Here is a 20,292-nt window from a genome sequence, read left to right on the forward strand (position 1 = left end):
CTAATATATTCACAGCTTCTGGGGATGTATCATCTTTGGCAGAGGGAGAGGGCACGTTCTCTTACCTACCTTATTAATATCTGAGTAATCACATGACCTGATAATTGAAATGAAAAAGATGTAGTAGTAGTCACAATGATGGTCTAGACTACATTGTTCTGATTGGGGGTGGGTGGTTGTTACCGAAAATTCCAGCTTTGCTGTATCTGAGGGTACTAAAGAAATCCTGTTTTGCACAATAATTAATTTTGAAATGCCCTTTCCTTACAGGTTGTAGTTGTCGCAACTTTTCAGGGTCTTCTGCTTTGCTGGGTAAGTTTAATTTCTTGTGATCATACTTATATTGCTTCTTAGATTATTTTGTAGTAAACATACTTACTAATAAATTTTCTTGTCTTTTTTAGCTAGAACCCATGTTAACTATGGCGTCAAAGGGAATGTGGCAGTTATTCGACTTAACTCACCCAATTCAAAGGTATCTAATTTAACTTTCTGCAGTTATTTCTACTAACTACATCTACTGCTCTAATCCTGAGTGGAAAGGAATCTACCAATCTGGCAATAATCCTGTCACATGGATTAATAATGTTGATGGTTAAAGTTTGACAGATTGCCCCATGAAGGTAGTTTTCTAAAGCAGATATTCTCATGTAAGAATTCCTTCTTGTTGACTCTAAGTGTCAGATTGATATTGAGGATTAATGACACTAGCCTTCTATTTACAGTGTAGAATAAGGACGTGACTTGTTAGATCAGAACCAAAGTAAAAGCTTTGTTTATAAGAATTGAAACTCACTGCCCATCTTAAATATGAGTTTATTGGATCCACTTTCTTTATTACCTGCATTGGTCATTATTCATAGTACATTGGCTGGTTAAATGTGGACACTTGGCTGTTAAGCTTCTTGGAATCTGAATGACTCCATGCAACTCAAATATTAGAAATCAAGTTCTTTTCAAAGTGGAACCTCATTTGTGTCTGGCAACTTCAACAAGGCATGCAGTATTACTCCAGTCTTTTGCCAAGAAGAGCTTTAATGCAGGAACCCATGCTTTTCCCCCATCTCAAAATGGTGTAAAGCTTTCATACTTTAAAAATCTTATAACCAGAGGCCTAAATGAAAGCACTTGACACTATCACTAGAGTAAATCTTAGCACCCACTAAACAATGATTCAAGTTTAAGGTATTTTTTCAGAATTTTCTCATTGAATATTTTTCTGAACACAATACATGCCGGTGATAGAAAATTTTAAAACTACAAAAAATTATGAAGAAGAAAATAATAATCATTCATAATCCAAACCCAAAGATAACTACATTTAATCCACTTTTAATAAATAATATTTATAAAGCTAAGATCACACTGTGTGTCTGATTTTGATTTCCTTTTTTCCTTAATATTATACAGATTTTTCCCTGCCAATAAATTTTTGTAAACTTATTTGTAGTTTACATGTGATTCAAACTCTTAGGAGTATGATTTAGATTTCCCCTCCTGTTTTTAAAGGAAGGGGTTCTAGTACTTGGCCAAAGGTGCCTGAATAGAAAACTACTGGGTTTGTTTTCTGCTTCTCCTTCTTCCTTATAACAAAAACGTTTGATGGTAATATTAGACATCTGGTATTTCAAATTTAAGCCCTTAGGTTTATTTCCCTTGGCAGGTAAATACACTGAATAAAGAAGTACAAACAGAGTTCATGGAAGTAATGGATGAAATCTGGGCCAGTGATCAAATCAAAAGTGCCGTCCTCATCTCATCAAAGCCAGGCTGCTTTGTTGCAGGTGCTGATATCAAGTAAGTTTTAGGAAACGTTAAGTTGTCTTTTATCTTGAACATTTATTATTAGGCCTAATAATTCCTCCTTTTGAAAGAAGGTAGAAGTAAGTTTTCTGAAAATTTCTTTATGTTATTTTTGTGAGCATAGCAAGACTGACAAAAATTGAAGGGCTTATTGCTAAATCATGTAAAACTAAAGTAGTCTTTTCCTACAACATTATTATTGTAACAGATTTTTTAAAAAAATCATTGGGGGAGACCAGGCATGGTAGGGCACACCTGAAATCCCAGCATCTCCGGAGGCTGAGGCAGGAGGATTGCAAATTCAAAGCCAGCCTCAGTAACTCAGTGAGGCTCTAAGCAACTTAGGAATACTCTATCTCAAAAAATAAAAAAAGTGCTGGGGATGTGACTCATGGTTAAATGCCCCAGGTTCTATCCCTGCTACCAAAAAACATAGGGGGGTCTATTAATAAATAAATTTTAAATGCCTCTAAACAACCTAAGAGCTTTTGTATTTTGTTGTTATTTTGTTGTTGTTTTGATTGCTGTTTAATTTAATAGTGAAAATATTAACCAAGTGATGTTCTCATACACAAAGCTTTATAATCTGATGATTGGTTATAGAAATGAAAATAAATTGTGTAACATGTTTTTTTGTTTGGATTTAAAAACTCATTACTAAATATTGATGTATGGTGGGATGGGATAAGTATATAGTAGATGATGTATTTAACAAAGACTGTAGATGTGGTTTCATCATTGATTGTTTCCTGTTCACTTTTGTGGCTACTTCAGCATGTTAGCCTCTTGTAAGACCCCTCAAGAAGCAACACAGATATCACAGGAAGGACAGAGAATGTTTGAGAAACTTGAAAGGTCCCCAAAACCTGTCGTGGCTGCCATCAATGGATCCTGTTTGGGAGGAGGACTTGAGGTACAGATGTATTCCAGTTATTGAGACACCCTAGTTCATTGGTGAGAGTCACCAGCTATAAACCTAAGCCTGTTACTTAGCTTGCAACACATTTTCAGAGGATATTCATCTTTTTTTCCATATTAAACTTCTGAATAGGTTTTAATTCTTAATCTGTGTGACAGAGCAACTGGCATAAAACAAGTAAATGAACTTGTGGTATTTTCACATGTAAACATATAAACTGAGATTTGTGTTTTCCAAGGTTCTTTTCATTTCTAAAAAGCAAGTTTAAGATTGCAGAGCAAAGATACAAAAGTGTGATCCACATTCATGTTTTTAAATCTGGTTCAGAAACAAATTTAAGTTTCCTTTGAGTAATAAAGATAGTAAATAATATAAGATTGGAGAGAAGATGCCAGGTGCATTGGCACATGCCTATAATTCTAGAGGCTGGGGAGGCTAAGGCAGGAGGATCACAAATTCAAAGCCAGCCTCAGCAAAAGGGAGACACTAAGCAACTCATTGAGACCTTGTGTCAAATTAAATACAAAATAGGACTGGGATGTGGCTCAGTGGTCAAGTGTCCTTATGGGAAAGAAGAGATTCGTGTATGTAGAAAGCATGTAAGAAAAGAAAGAAGGGAAAAGAAAATTAACATTTATTGTATATATATATATCACGTGTGAGGCTCTTTGCTGGACATTTTCACATATGTTAATTAAGAAAACTTGGATCTGGGGCTGGGGATGTGGCTCAAGTGGTAGCACGCTCGCCTGGCATACATGAGGAACTGGGTTCGACCCTCAGCACCACATAAAAATAAAATAAAGATATTGTGTCCACCTAAAACTAAAAATTAAATATTAAAAGAAAACTTGGGTCTGGGCTTAAAAGATGGGCTGAATTTGGCTAACCAGAAAATGGTTGAAAATGCATTCCACATATAGTACATAGTAAGCAGCACCTATGAGGAAACTGAGTAGAACTGTTTGATGGAAGGACAGGTCTCTAAAGTACAGGCCTTCTTAACTTGGGGTCCACATAAAATTATGTGTGTGTTTTTCTATTGCAAGATTCTCTAGCTTTGAGAAGGTTTTTAGGGTAGACCTACAACCCAAAAGGGTTAAAAATTTGGGGGAAAGCATGAAAAAGCTGAAAAGGTAAATTATAGAAAGCATCAGTTACCACCCTAAGGAACTTCGTTTATTATGTTGGCACCTTCTTGCTTTATAATAATCTTTAGCCCTCAGAGATCCTAAGATGTTATGAAGTTAACATTTTCCAATAGTCTAATTCATTTTTTCATTTGTTTGAAGCTTGCCATTGCATGCCAATACAGAATAGCAACAAAAGATAGAAAAACAGTATTAGGTGTCCCTGAAGTCTTGCTGGGGATTCTACCCGGAGCAGGAGGCACCCAAAGGCTGCCCAAAATGGTGAGTTTAAGACCCCCTGTCTCCCTTCCATCCTGCCCCACTATCATGAACTTAGAATCTGAAAACTTAAGTGTCCCTTTAGATCTATTTCCTTTTGTACAAAACACTATGAATACAGGTATTCATTATAGAATTTAGATCCATATAAGGCTATTTTAGAATCATTGACAGATTTTTATTTCTGATATTTATTTTGTAATTACTTAAAATTATCAATCAAGGTCCTTTTTTGGTCCCTAAAGAAGGGTAGAAATAAATAAGAGCCTTTAGCATTATTTGTTCCTTCTCTTCATGGTACTTTCTTATCTTTTCAAAATATAGGTTATGTTTCATAATAAATATGATGCACATGCTAGGCAAGTGCTCCTATCCCCCAACCCTTGAATTCTTAAGGACAAGGGAAAGGAGAATCAGATCGGGAGGCTGCAGAGCAATCTTAATATCAAACTGGAGGGCCTATTGAACTTCATAGCTTTAGACATTGTAGATTCCTCAATGAAAACAAGGCTTTTCAGAAATACTTTTTGCATCCAGGCATTATGGCTCACACCTAAAATCACAGCAACTCTAGAGGCTGAGGCAGGAGAAATACAAATTCAGAGCCAGCCTCAGCAACTTAGCAAGGCCCTAAGCAACTCAGTGAAACACTGTCTCAAAAGAAAAAACAAAAGGGCCGAGAGTGTTGCTCAGTAGTTAAGCACCCCTGGGTTTAATCCCTAGTACAAAAAAAGAAATACTATCAGCAAAGAAGTTGATATGAACTAGGCACCAAAAAAAAATAAAGGAAGATTTATGGTATTAGTTTTCAAATTCCTTTATAGGAATATCAAAAGATTTTAAAACCATGAGTAAACATTTAATTTTTATTGGTATTTGTTGCTAGAAGTCATTTTTCTAGTATTACATAAGAAGCCCTAGTTGAATTACATTTTTGTTAATCCTAAAATTCTTTCTAAAGACTTTGTCACAACTATCAGATTTCTGCATCTCCACTGTAGTTCCATTATAGAAATTTTAAGTATTATATAAATGATTGAAAAGAAACTTGAAATGACCTAAGGGTATACTTTTAGGAAACATGAAATTAATTCTCCACTTTATCAGTTCCGGAAAACAGAAATTTTACTTATTGAATAAAAGAAGAGGTAGACATTTGTGCTTCTGTTAGAGGTATCTAATCCCAAACCTAAATGTGTATCAGTGCATAAAATTTAACTTACTGACAAGTACCATAAAAATCTGGCTTGACTTTTTGCATTGAGATATTTGCTCATTTGTCACCCTCATTTTCCTCCATACTCTGATCCTTGTCTGCTTCTTAGGTGGGTGTGCCTGCTGCTTTTGACATGATGCTGACTGGTAGAAATATTCGTGCAGACAGAGCAAAGAAAATGGGACTGGTTGACCAATTGGTGGAACCCCTGGGTAAGTGTTAGTATGTCTCAAAATTGGGCCTTATAAAGTAACTTATTTTCTGAGTTAACATCTCCAGTGTCTGTTAGATAACACTCTTAGGAAACGAGTCATGATTTTGAGAAATGCAGTTTTTTTCTAAAATTACTAATACTAAATGATTTTCAACATTACCCTGATTTCTATTTTACTTTATAATTTGGATATCAGGAGTACAAGATTTAAATCAAGTCATTATTTTTTATTCTTAAATTACCTGTATCGCCATTTTTTGTGTGTGTTTGTGAGTGTGTTTTAACAATAAACTTGTATGAAACAACCAACATGAGATTGTTAACAATAATTGTCATCTACTATGTGCTGCTTTCTCCCATACAATTTCTGTTAGAAATAGAAATCAGTGGCCTGGCACAGTGGTCCATGCCTGTAATTTCAGCAACTCAGGAGGGTACAACAGGAGGAATACAAGTTCAAGGCTAGCCTCAGCCATTTAGTAAGACCCTGCTCAAAGTTTACCAAAAAAAAAAAAAAAAAAATGATAGAAAAGTAGCTCAGAGGTAGAGTGCTCCTGGGTTTGATCCTCAGTACCACGAAAAAAATAAGAAAGAAAGAGAAAGAGAAAGAAAGAAAAACCCAGTGTTCTGAATTATGTATACATCAACCTCATCATCATGTATTTCTTAAAATTCAGTATATGTAATAATTTTACCAAATTTTATGTGCAATTTGAGTTTTGATAAATATATGGAGCTATGTAAATACTACAACAAAAAAAATTGGACATTTCTAGTATGCAGCTTTTTTAGGGGGTGGGGGTACCAGGGATTGAACTCAGAGGCACTCAACCACTGAGCCACATCCCAAGCCCTATTTTGTATTTTATTAGAGACAGGGTCTCACTGAGTTGCTTAAGGCCTTGCTAAATTGCTGGGGCTGGCTTTGAACTTGCAATCCTCCTGCCTCTGCCTCCCGAGCCGCTAGGGTTACAGGCATGCACCACCACGCCTGGCTAGAATGCAGCTTTTTGTCTTTCATTTAGAATAATGTTTTTGAAATCTAGCCAGATTTTATATATTAGTAGTTTGTTCCCTTTTTCTTGCTTAGTATTATTCTGTTGTATAAATATGCCATAATTGATTTATCCATTCACTGAATGATGGACATTTAAGTTGTTTTTCAGTTTGGGGTTATTTTGAATAAAGCTGCTATGAACATTGATCCACAAGTCTTTACATTGGATATATTTCATGTTTATAAATACAAAAAAGTGGATTGGCTGGATATGTGTTTGGCTTTTAAGAATCTATCAGATTGTTTGCTGAGGCTGATCTCAAACTTGCCATCCTCCCAAAATTGGTTATATCAGTTTTCATTCCTACCAACAGTATATAAGAGTTCTAATTTCCAGCTACCTTACATAGCTAATCTTTTTAATATTAAATATTCTAATAGAATTGTAGCATTACCTCATTGTAATTTTGGATTTTATAATCACCAAATATACTAAATATCTTTCACATGTTTATTTGCTTTCTATATATTTTTGGGAAAGTATCTGTTCAAATCTGTTGTTCATTTCATTTGATTTAGTTTTTATTAGTGAATTTTCAGAGTTTTTTTTTTATATATCAGAATACAATTCTTTTATCAAATATGTGATTTGTAACTACTTTCTCCCAGTGTGTGGCTCTTCATTTCATTATCTAAGGACAGAATTTATTTATTTATTTTTTTTGCATATGAGTATCCAAATGCCCTGGCACCATTTGTTGAAAAGGCCATTTTTTCCCAAGTGAAGTACTTTGACATGTGGGTCAAAAATCAGTTGACCCTGTATGTTTGGATCTGTAATCGGATTTCTTGTTTCCACTTATCTGTATGTCTACCAATATCACAATTGTCTTTTTTTTTTTTTTTTTTTTGTACTAGGGATTGAACCTAGGGGCAGTTAACCACTGAATCAGAGTTCTAGCCCCTTTTGTTTTTTTATTTTGACACAGGAGTCTCAATAGGTTGCTGAAGCTGATCTCAAACTTGCCATCCTCCCAAGTCAGTGGGTTTACAAGCATGTGCCACCGTGCCCGGCCCAGCTACAGTTTTGATTAGAATTCATTGGTTCAGTATGCCAAATTGGGGAGCATTGATGTCTTTAAAATATTGAGATGTTTTATCAATCATCTTTGCATATTGAAGTCTTTAATTTCTCAGAAGTGTTTTTGTACTTCTCATTGAACTGCACACATTTTGTTAAGTTTGTATGTAGGTATTTCATAGTTTCAGGCCACTATACGTTTTATACAGTTTTGTTGCTATTATTGATGCTGGAGATTAAACCCAAGACTTCTCCCATGCAAGCCACATGTTCTACCACTGAGCTACATCCCCAGCCCAAACCTTAACTTTGTTTTTGTTGTTGTTTTGGTGCAGGGGATTGAATGTACTCACTCTAACACTGAGCTACACCTCAAGCCCATTATACTTTATTTTTACTTGAGTTTCTCATTAATTTCTAGTATAAAGAAATGTAGCCAGGTGAGGTGGCATAAACTTACAATCCCAGCCACTCAGGAGGCTGAGACAGGAGGATCAAAAGTTTGAGGCCAGCCTGAGGAATTTAGTAAGACTTTGTCTTAAAAAATAAAAAGGGCTGGGGATGCAGCTCAGTGATAGAGTATCACTAGATTCAACCACCAGTACTGGGGGAAAAAAAGAAAAATGCAGTTGAATTTTGGACCTTGTAGCCTGTGGTTTTGCTAAACTGTTCTATTCACTTGTTTTGAGGATTCCAAAGACTTTTTCTACAAAGATAATCATCTTGTCTACATGTAATTTGACTTTTTCCTTTCCAATCTACATGCTAGTTATTTCTTTTTCTTGACTTAACTCCAGTGGCAAAGACCTTTGTACAGTATTGGATAGAAATGGTAAAAATAAATACTAACTTGTTCCTGGTCTCAGGGGGAAAGTATTCACAATTAAGTATGTTGTTAGCTATAGGTTTTTCGTATATGCCCTTTATCATGTTGAAGAAGTTACCTTTTACTTATAGTTTGTACAAAATGGGTGTTGAATTTTGTCCAATGCCTTTTCTGCATCTATTGAGATAATCTATTTTTTAAAATCTGTTAATAATGTCAGTTACACTGATATTTTACTATTGAACCAGCCTTTTATTCGTGGAATAAACTCCACTTAAACATGGTACATCATCTTTTTTATAGATTACTGGTTTGATCAGCTTATTTTATGGTTCTGGAAATCAAACCCAGGGCCTTGCTCATGGTAGGGCTATACTAACATGCAGTACTTCTAGGCCTGATCAGCTAAAGTTTCATAAAGGATTTTTTTTATCTGGTTCTGAGGGATAATGAGTTCAAGGCCAACCTCAGGGATAATTTTATTTTGTGTGATTTTTGTTTGTTTGTTTGTTTGATGTTGGTATCAGGGTAATACTGGCATCATATAATGAGTTGGGAAATGTTCCTCTAATTTTCTACAAGATTTTATGTAGAATTAAAATTATTTCTTTCTTAAATATCTGATAGAATTACCACTAGTTAATCATAAGGACTTGAAGTTTTCTGGGAAAGCTTTTACCTGCAGATTAATTTTTTTTTAATGAATAATCAATATAGTCTGGGCATAGTAGCCACACTTAAAATTCCAGCACCTCATGAGGCTGAGGCAGGAGGACCACAAGTTCAAGGCCAACCTCAGCAACTTAGTGAGACCCTGTCTCAAAATAAAAAATTAAAAGGGCTAAGGATGTGGCTCAGTAGTAAAAGCCCTGTGGGTTCAATCCTCAGTTACCACCCCCCGCTCCTCAAAATAAACAACTGTTCGTGGTTTTTTTTTCCTTTCTTTTCCCCATTACTGAGAGGGTCTCCATTTCTTGAGTGAGCTGTGGTAGATGTCTTTCAAAGAAGTCTATTAACTTACCAAAGTTATTTCAATGAAATTATTCATAATACTTCCTGTTACTATTAAAAAAATTTTTTTTAATGTATTGAATTCAGGTCCTCATGCATGCTAAGGCAAGTGTTCTACTATTGAGCCTGAGCCGTAACCCTATCCTTTTTTTTTTTTTTTTTTTTTTTTTTTGAGACAGGATCTCTTCTAAGTTGCCCAGGCTGGTCTTGAGCTTACAATCCTTCTGCCTCAGCTTTGCAAGTAACTGGGATTACTGACATGTGTCACCTCTTCCAACACTAATCTTTGTACTCTGTAAGGTTGCCTCCTCTTTAATTTCTGATATTAATGATTGATCAGCTTGTTATGATTTTTAATGCACAAAATATCTTCATAGTAACACCTAGATTAGCATTTATTAAAGAACTGACAATCATGGTCTAATCAAATTGATATATTGGAAAACTAACATAGTCCACCTCCTATCAATTTGATACAAAGGCATATCTCCTTAAATCATACTTTATCCCCAAATAAAGACAATAATTAAGTCATTCTTCCACCTAACAATGCAACTAGCCTGTGTATGATACATTTCTATCTAGAGCTCAGCTCAGGTAGAAAGAAGACAGAGCTGTCAAGTACCGGAGCAGCAAATTAAAGTAATAAGCTAAAATGAAAGTAACTGAAGCCTTTAATCACTATTTCCATATTTTATGCAGAAGGTTAGAACTAGAGAAAGCACCAGCCTCCTCTCTGTTCCATTCACTTTTTAGAAGGAGGGTCAGATGGATTCACACATAAGGGCCATCTCACTATTAAGGAAGCCCTAAAAAAAAGTCTCCTGCAGCTTTATGGACCCTGGGGAAAGGGGATGACCTGGGTGTGGAAGAAAAGTGTCTTAAGATTCTCCCTTCTTTCCTCAATAAGGAAGCCTCATATAAAGAGATGTAGGAGTAGAGGTTTCTGGGCCAGTAATGGAAATATACATGAGCCTAGGAGCCCTGAGTCCCTGACTGCACCTCCCTTAGGGACTGCGATGTGCTGGCTGCACACCATGTGGGTGTGGGGAGGGCAGTAATTCCACTTCCCATGCCATATTCCCTTTCCCCTTAGCTCCATTTTAGCTCTCCATGGTTCTTTGCCAGGTAGGATGACCTTCATTCTTAAAGGTCTAGGCCGCATGCAGTTCTGTTTGAATTAGTTGTTGTAGTTTTCCATTGTCTAATCACAGGTTATGGTTGTGCAAATTCCTGGACCCCAAAATCCTGACTATTAGAAAAATAGCCCCATATAGGAGGCTGACTTATATATATCCTGGAGGGCACTGGCCTAACCCTGCAAAGTATTGCTACTTAACCTGGCTTCGTAACTAAGTCTTGAAAAGTCCATTCCACTGTCCTAGTAAGCCAACTGCTTCACAATGATGGACGATATGATAAAAACCATTGTGTTTTGTGTCATGGCCTGTTGCTGCATCTCATCACTATGCAGTGAATTTCTTGAACAGGAGGAGTACTGTGTGGTGATGGTGGTGGGGAAGGTATTCTAAGTCCAGATGCATTGCAAACCAGGGCAGCAAACTCATAGCCACAATTTCTGTTCCAGTAAGAATTGACGTGCTCCCCTTTCCTTGACAAAAGCAACACAGTGTGATCAACCTGTCAGTGGAGAGCTGCCTGGTCATTCTGGGGAGTCATCCGATCGTCTCTCCTGCTGACCAGTTGGGCACTTGACAGACACTATAGCAGGTTCATGTTGCTAGTAAACTCATGCATAACCTCCTTACCTTCCACTATAGCCACTGTGTTCAAGGGACAGTGACAGTAGTTGCTGGGGAAAGGCTGACTGGTGTCCACAGAACAAGTCATCCTATCCACTTGATAATTTGAATTCTCTGCTGAGGTGACCCTTTTGCAAGTATTCATATGGGTCACAAATATTTTCACATTGTTTGCCTGTTCAGAGAGGTCCATCTACATACTCTTCCCCAGGTGTCCACGTGTATTATTGGCTGGTGCTGCCAGAACAAAACACCACAGATGGGTGGCTTCAACAACAGAACCTTATTTCTCATGGTTCTGGAAAATAGAAGCTTAAGGTCAAATGTTAGCATTTTTGCTTCCGAGGCTTCTTTCTTTGGCCTGCAGATGATACCTTCTCACCGTGCCTGCCCGTGATCTTTCCTGTTTATGCACTTCCCTCATGTCTCTTGTGTGTGTTCACATTTCTTCTTATAAGTATACCAGCCTGACTGGGTCAGGTCCACCCTAATAGTCTCACTTTGAGTCACTCACCTCTTTAAAGGTTTCATGTCCAAATGGAGTCACATTTTGTAATACGTGAGTTAGAGCTTCAGTGTACAAATTTTGAGAGGACAAAACTCATCCCATAATATATTGTAACTAGTTTTCCATCCAGGTTTCTTCTAAGTTCCCAACCATCCAGCCAAACCATTGGACACAGCCTATGACTCAGTATAGACTATAAGTATGTATAGTATATGCAGTATAGACTCTAACGGCCAGTATAGACTCTGGCCATTTTACCTTCCCATAAAAATGATCAAATCAGATATACTGTTTAAAGCTCCACCCACTGAAAGGTTATCCTTCACTACTGTCTTTCAGAGATGTCTCAGAAAGGGACTGTAGTGTGGCAGCTATCCACTCCTGAGTGCAGCTTGCATAACACACAGAACAAACTACAAACCAGGACTGAGTTTTCCTTTCCCCAGTCAGCTGTTCGTAAGGAACTCCCCATAAGGCTACAGGTGCAGACTAGGGGAAGGAGGAGTAAGGACTGAGGTCATTTTGGCCATTCTGCACGCACTTTTTGCCTTCAGGGTCTGTCCAAGCACAGTCTCCTGTGTACCATATTCGTTAGATAATGGAGGACTACCTTCACACCCAGCTTTTTTTGGCTTAGTGGGTCAGACAACATCCATTTCATGATAGGCAGCTCAGGTTACCTGGTAACTTGATAGCCCATGGTTAAGCCTTAAGCTCTACTAAGGCTTACTAGCAAACCAAAACTGTTTCCCAAGAGTAGAGTAATTATTCCCAGAGGATGGTGGGGCTTTTTCCAAAATCCTAAGGACTCACACTGTGATCATTTACAGGAGCCTACTAAAGATTCCAAATAGCATCGCTTCTGCCACTGTCACTTCTCACACCATCGGGTTTGAGTCAGATGGCCCAAATGGCGGAAGAGCTTCTCTTGTCTTGAGCTTCACTCAAACTAGCTGCTTTTTTAGTTACTAAGTAAATGGACTGGAGTAGCATACCCAAATGAGTAATATATTGTCTCAGAAATCCATAAAAACCCACCAAATGTAGTACCTATTTTTGTAGGAGGGGCCAGATGCAGCAACTTATCCTTCACCTTAAAAGGAATGTCTTAACATACCCCAAAGGCCCCAAATATTTGTGGGATTTCTCCCCCCTCCTTTTTTTGGTTCCAGAGATTGAGCCCAGAGTGGCTTAACCACTGAGCCACATCCCCTGCCCTTTTTTTATGTTTTACTTTGACACAGGTTCCCACTAAGTTGCTTAGGGCCTTGTTAAGTTGCTGAGGCTGGCTTTGACTTTGCGATCCTCCGCTTCAGCCTCCTGAGTTGCTGAGATTACAGGTGTGCAACATCACTCCTCACTCATTTGTGGGATTTCTTTTGATACTTCCTGTTCATGTGATCCATTCAGCACAATATCATCAGTATAATGATCCGGAATAATGTCTTGTAACAGGCCATCAGCATCTCTGTGGACTCAATTGTGATATGTGCCTGGAGAGTTGATATACCTACTCCTAAGGAAGGATAGTGAAAGTATTTTGCAGGCCTTGCTAGCTGAAACTAAACTCATGTTCTGTGCCAATAGGTACTAAGGAAAAGGGCATTTGCCAGATCAGTAACTGCATTACCAGGTTCAAAGGGACTGTGTTAATTTGCTAAGCAAATGGACTGCATATGGACTACAATAGCTGCAATGCAGTTACCTCCTGATTAAGACTGTAATAAACCCTTGTCGTTCCATCTGTATTCTGCACAGGCCAAAATAGGCAAATTGAATGGGGATACAATGAGAATCACTACCCTCCATCATTCAAGTCCTTCAGGGTGGCACAAATCTCTGCAGTCCCTCCAGGGTTGTGGTAGTACTTTTGTTTACTGTTTTCTGGGTAGAGACAGTTATAGAGGCTTTCACTTGGTTTTTCCCCTCATAAGATCACTTATTCCTCAAGTCACAGAACCAATAATAGGGTTCCACAGTGCTGGAATTAGTGTAAGTTCCGAGCCAGTATAAAGTGATCTCCCCAAAGTTTGGTTATTTCCCTTTTCCCAAGGCAAATGACCATAGGTACTTGGGGGAAGACTAGTGAAAAAATAAAAAATAAAATCTTCTCAAGGGGACATAGCCTCCCTTCATTCAAGAGGTTTCACAAACCCTTCAGTGGGTCCATGAACTGGCTCATCTGTGGGAACTGATTGAGGACCCCCTGACTCTGGTGATTCAAGTTACACTTCTATTCACTAGACCTAGAATAATTCTGCTTATCCAAAACAATTAAGTGTGGGAAGCCACTCCTAAGCTATTTAGTGTCTTTACTCAGCCTTGAACCAAGGAGATTTTGGTTTGACATTGTGAGTCATTTTTGTGGTTCCTCCCACTTAATGAACTATGCAAGGCACGTGACCTCAGTCTTCAATGGGTTAGGAAGGCTGCTGTCCTAGCTCCGGAATTGGGCATAACCCACTGGGCCTGGACAGCCCACCTCCTACTTTGCAGGCTCTCACTCTCTCTCTCTTTCCAGTGTGGAAGCTCAACCCCTAAAATTGAAGAGGCAGCTGTTCCCCAGTTTCTAAAATTATTTCCTGGGTAGTGTGGGGTTTTTTTGCCACCTTCTTTTCTTAGCTATAGGTCGCAGCCAGCTCACTCCACGCAGAGGAAACCCAAATTCCACCATCCACAAGGGACAGAGATGAGAAGTAAACATTTAGTACACTGCCCATCTGTTTCTTTTCTAAGAATACCATGATCAAGTAGCCAACACCATAGGTCTCTGCCAGTCAGAATGTTCTGATTACTGCTTTGGCTCTTCTACCCTTTACAGTAACCATGCCCACCTTGGCTTGGCAGTTGAGTGCTGCTACTTGGCTCCTGCTACCCTGGAATCCCATATTCCCCATTGTATTTAGGGATTCCATTTGACAATAGCAGCTCCCCCTGTAATTTCTGACCTACCAAGAAAAACAACCAGAGAGCTGTTCAAGGATGCAGGGCCTCCCCTCGTAAACATACTCCTTGCAGCAGTGTAAAAGGAGTGTCCTCTAACCCTTGAAGGGTGGCTGAGCAGATCCTATGTCATAAATCTACTCTAACATCTCAATTTCCTTAAATCTTTTAATACCTTTGTCTGCTGTACACCAGCATCGTTCTGGTTCTTCAGTCTGTCTTCAGATGATCTGTCATTTTACTTAGGGTGTAGAACCTTAAAAGAATTTACCTTCATTCTTTCCTACCCTTTGTGCTTTTTGTTGTTATACATTTTACTTCTGCGTATATTACAAATTCCTCAATTATGGCATTTCTGTTTTAGACAATTATGTTTTTTAAAAAAAAAAGATTTAAAAGGGATAAAGCATTCTGGGTGTGTGTGTGTTTGTTTTTTGCTTTTGGGACAGGTTCTTGCCAAGTTGCTTAGGACCTCTTTAAATTGCTAAGGCTAACATCAAACTTATGATCCTCCTACCTTAGTGGAAACTTCTTTGGCTGTTGCTTCTTCAAATATTTCTCTGTCTCCCATTTTGAAGATTCCAGTTTCACATTAGATCACTTGACATAGACCCAAAATGAAGCTCTAAGTTTTTTGCTTTCTTGTTCTTTAATTCTGGCTATTTTCTATTGCATGTAATCAAGTTTTCTGGTCTTTTTTTCCTTTAGAATACTATCTGTTGTGCTGTGTATTACTCATTTTAGGTTTTTTTTTTTTCCACGTTTTAGAAGTAGCGTTTGATTTACTTTTATCTCTTCAGTTTATTCTCATTTTGTTCCTGGTTTACTTTACCTTCTTGAATATGGCATGAACTTTACAGTAGCCTTTTTAACACTGTATCTGCTCATTCTACCTTTTGTTTCATTTCTGAGTCTGTTTCTATCTGGCTTCTTCTTGTACCTCTGTGGTGGTTCTTTTCTTGGCCTCAGATACTTTCCTCTCATGCATGTACAGAATAGTACTTGGCCAAAGTTTTGAGGAGCTCCTGCATAAGATCCCTTTTGTGTGGTGCCTGCTTTCCAGTGTTATACTTACAGATCTCAGTTGCCTTGGCCTCCCTGCAGGATTAGGACTGCATGATGACTTTTTGGATAAATGAATTTTTACCATTCAGAAATTTTGGGCTTGGTTCATTTTCCTCCTTCCCCACACAGGTTCAAAACAAGACAAATGTTGTAAGGAAGAGATCAGTTGTGTATTTGTTGAAGCGCCTACCTCTATTAGAATTATGTGTCCTAAGTGCCACAGACTGTATGAGATTGCTTTTTAGACCACAGCCACCTCCTCCAGTGGGGTTCTTGAACCCTTTAGATTGAGATCCTGGTAGGTGTCTGTTTTCACAGCCCCATAAATTCCCTTCTTTGGATTTTGGAGCCTCACTGTGGCGGGGGGGGGGGGGGGTTGCCGAGGATGGAATCCAGTGTGTAGTAAGTATACATTCTACACTGGGCCTCATTCTAGTCTCCTGCTTCCATTAGGTTCAAATTTGGCAAATACCTTTAGTGAGCAATCAGCTGCATATTTTTTACAGATCCCCTTCTCTGTAGAAGTACTTTGTGTCCTAAACATCATGACACTGTGAGAGATTTCTCTATGCCTTTCTGATCTAGCCCCTTCAAGTCTCCTGACTGGCTTAGAACTCTAAAAATATTCATGATGTGAACTGACTTTGCATGTGATTTCCTCCATGGTGTACATGATCACCAGAAACTGATGGTTTCACTTGACCTGCAGTAGCATGCTTCAGCTTCAGCCCATGCCCCAAAGCATCACATATCCCCTCCAAAAAAAAAATGACCAACAATCGTCACTTTACCTAAGGAAGGCTCTTCCCTTTCTGGAATTTTAGTTTACATAGACCTTGTGAATCCACAGCTTTCTGGTATCTTTATAAATTATTTTGCAATTTATTCATTTTTTTTCCCAGTTTTGCAGCAATATGCCAGCACACAAGACATACTACATCCTATAGGAGTGGAAGTCAGACTGAAAGGTTCAAGGCCTTGTTTTCTACCTTGAGCACATTGCTTCACCTCTGCTTAGTGTATTTCCCCTCTTTGAGTCCACAGTTCTTGACTGCCACCTACTAGTCTCTGGTCTAAAATGTCATTCTGTGCTGGAGCCTTTGGCTTTGGCATGCCTAGGTGTTTCCCTAGCTGGGACTCATCTAAATCGTCTTGCACTCCAGCCTGTTGTGTTCATTTTTACAGGACCAGGAATAAAACCTCCACAGGAACGGACAATTGAATACCTAGAAGAAGTTGCAATTACTTTTGCCAATGGACTAGTTGATAAGAAGATTTCTCCTAAGAGAAACAAGGGATTGATGGAAAGTGAGTATCTTTGTAAAGAACAAAGGCAAAACTTCCTCCCTGGGCATTTATTTTATTTGCTGTAGATTCAGAATGAAAAAGAAGTCGAGTACATTATTTACTATAAACGTAAAGTCAACCTTAAAGGATTTCATGGCTCTGCTCTGGAGACAAATTTAAAATTGTCAGCTAAAGCCTTTAAAATAAATAAATAAATAAGAAAATTTTAAATATTAAAAGTAGATACTATAATAGTGTAATAAACATGCCTGTACCCAAGGCCAAGCTTTGACATTTATCAACTAATTAAGGCATGTTTAGATCATGTGTTTAAAGAATAGTTCTTTCAAAGTAGCTAGAATTACTACATTTTCATGGAGTATACAGGACAAACTAATAAGGGAGCTATACTTTTTGCAAAAGTATCTAAAAGCATTTTTACCTTACAGAACTGACAGCATACGCCATGACTATTCCATTTGTTAGACGACAGATCTACAAAACTGTGGAAGAAAAAGTGCGAAAGCAGACCAAAGGCCTTTATCCTGCCCCTCTGAAAATAATTGATGTGAGTCTTCTTCACCTGTACTCTTAACTTTCTCATATTTTCTCTCTTTATAGAGAACATACATTGCCATTTTAGACCACAGATGTCAGTACTGAAGTTCTTAAGTCTGCTGTTAAAATACTTACACAGTAAGGGAAGAATGTGACAAGCTAGAAGGAGTCATAAAATGAAGTATTTTGGGAAAACAGTGTTAGATATGCTCCTCGGTTGATGAGTTTAAATCTGTGAGTAAGAAATCAGGAAAGCAGAAAAGAATCCTAAGTCTTGTCAGTAGAATAAGGCCAGTAAAATATTATACATGGGGCTGGGGATGTGGCTCAAGTGGTAGCGCGCTTGCCTGGCATGCGTGCAGCCCGGGTTCGATCCTCACCACCACATACACACAAAGATGTTGTGTCCGCTGATAACTAAAAAAATAAACATTAAAAAAAATTCTCTCTCTCTCTCTCTCTCTCTCTCTCTCTCTCTCTCTCTCTCTGTCTCTCTAAAAAAAATTTTTAAAAAAATATTATACATGAATTATGAGATAGTTGACACAAAAGTGTTGGTTATTCTATCCTTAGTCAGAACTACTATCAGTACCTAAAATTCCTTAGAGACTTCCCATCACTTTTTTTTTTTTTTTTTTTTTTTGGTACCAGGATTGAACCCAGGGGTACTTAACCATTGAGCCACATCCCCAGCCCTTTTTATGTTTTATTTTGAGACAGGGTCTTGCTAAGTTGACAGGGTCTCACTAAGTTGCTTAGGGATTCACTAAATTGCTGAGGCTCATTTTGAACTCATAATCCTCTGGTCTCAATCTCCTAAACCGCTGGGATTATATACATGCACCACTGTGCCTGGTTCCCCATTGCTATAATTATTAAGGAAAATGTTATGTAAAAAAGATCCAAGAGAATAATTAAAATGGTCACAAGATTAAAAAACCTGTCTAAGGTAGACTTTGAAATTTAGAACTCTTTTATCTAAAAAGTCTAATAAGAGGATTAAGAGAGCATATAATTGAAGACTTTCACAATGGGAGAATGGGTCAGTCAACAAATATATTTTGAGCAGAAGGCATCAAATTACATAAAATATGAAGCACAGGCTGGGCGTAGCTCACTGGTAGAATATTTGCCTAGCATGCATAAGGCCCCAGATTCAGTCCCCAACACTGCAGAAAAATAAAATATGTGAAATATGATCCCATACTTATATTCATCTCACGATCTGGGTGAGGGAGGTTAAACATATACATGTGGGGAGGCAGATAGCTGTGGAAGAGACATAAGGCAGCTCAAGAGTAATGGTAGGTATCAAGAGGACACTAAGGACACATGGGAAGGAGCAATCACTGTGAACCAGAGAGATGAGGAAGGGCTCTGACCTGAGCCCTAAAAAATGAGTGGCAGGTAGGTGAAGGGAAAGTTGTGTCAGGTGGATTGGGCGTTTTGAACAATCTTGGGAGCTAGAAAATGAGAGCCTCTTTAACGAGCATTTAATGAAACCAGCTTTTAAAGGTGAGAAGTGAAATATCTGAAGAAAGGTAACTTGAAACTGGATTTTAGAATTTTGGCAATTATGAATTGACAAATTTTACCTTTGTTCCATAAATTATAAAAAGCTGTTTTCACAGTAGTGGGTAAAAATCAATGTTGAGAGAGAATGTAGAGCATTCTCTACTATACTGTAGTAGAGAATTGGCCAAGTATCTTGGTAGGTTAGGCTTTAAGTTTGAGTAAGACCCTGAGATGTAACAGTAAAAGTTAAAAACTACAGAAGTAATAAGAAACTTGCCAAAGAGGAATTATAAATTAAATTTTGATGTGTTAAATTTAGATGTTATGGGAAATTATGGGAATGGTTTAGACAGAAGTCAGAATTAGGAATATGGATTTAGTTTGTTGTTTTAATTTTGTCGCTCCCATAAATGATGGTGATTGGGTTCAGGGTCATTTCTTCATCTTCTGTATTTGCCAATGTACTTAGGAGAGCTCTTACCCCAATGTGAAGTAGAATTTCATAGAGTTCATATGAATGTGATAAACTAGATAATGCATTGGAGGAAGAAAGCATAAAGAGAGAAGGGCTGAGAGTAGAAGTTGAGTGTCTGCCTACATTTGTAAAAGTAAGGGAAGCTCTCTCTCCTTCTCGGCTTCATGCCAGGTTCATCAGTAGCCTCAGAGATGGAGAGTTCAGCCAGTCTAGAGCAGCTAGGCACTCAGTCCTGACTTTCCCATAAATCTAGATTTTTGACCTATTCTTGGAAAAGCCTACCAATACTGGCAATTTTATTAAGCATTATTGGACATCTCACTAGTCTATTCCAACCATGAACGAGTGCTTTCTGTGTTTTTTAGGTTGTAAAAACTGGACTTGAGCAAGGGAGTGAAGCTGGTTATCTTGCTGAATCACAGGTAAAGTTCATTTCTTCCAATTTTTTATTACTTATTGCAGGGAAACCAAAGATCCAATACTCTGTTTAAAGTAGGAAAAAAAATATTCAAAGCCTAATATATCTTTTTCTTCAGTGGTTGTCATTTCTCAGTGAACAAGTTGATGCTGAGAAAATACTGGTGGTCTGCAGATGTTTGAACTTGCTCTCCATAATGAAATCACAACCAGAAGGAATAGCAGCAGAGTTATAACCATTTCAGAATGAATCTCTTGGACAATTTTTTGTGTTTTGTTTTTTTT

The 20,292-nt window shown here is 37.9% G+C and overlaps 1 protein-coding gene across 1 annotated transcript in view; it reads left to right on the forward strand.

The window, feature by feature from the left end:
* Positions 1–20,292, forward strand: part of Hadha (hydroxyacyl-CoA dehydrogenase trifunctional multienzyme complex subunit alpha) — a 41,798-nt gene that overhangs the window by 6,783 nt on the left and 14,723 nt on the right. Inside the window, exons 2-10 of the mRNA XM_005322566.4 lie at positions 271–312; positions 405–475; positions 1,664–1,797; positions 2,578–2,716; positions 4,015–4,134; positions 5,457–5,559; positions 16,941–17,063; positions 17,492–17,610; positions 19,956–20,012. Of these exons, the coding sequence (XP_005322623.1) occupies positions 271–312; positions 405–475; positions 1,664–1,797; positions 2,578–2,716; positions 4,015–4,134; positions 5,457–5,559; positions 16,941–17,063; positions 17,492–17,610; positions 19,956–20,012 (908 nt within the window). The remainder of the gene's footprint in view (positions 1–270; positions 313–404; positions 476–1,663; positions 1,798–2,577; positions 2,717–4,014; positions 4,135–5,456; positions 5,560–16,940; positions 17,064–17,491; positions 17,611–19,955; positions 20,013–20,292) is intronic.

This window comes from Ictidomys tridecemlineatus, chromosome 12, assembly GCF_052094955.1.
Source record: "Ictidomys tridecemlineatus isolate mIctTri1 chromosome 12, mIctTri1.hap1, whole genome shotgun sequence".
NCBI lineage: Eukaryota > Metazoa > Chordata > Mammalia > Rodentia > Sciuridae > Ictidomys > Ictidomys tridecemlineatus.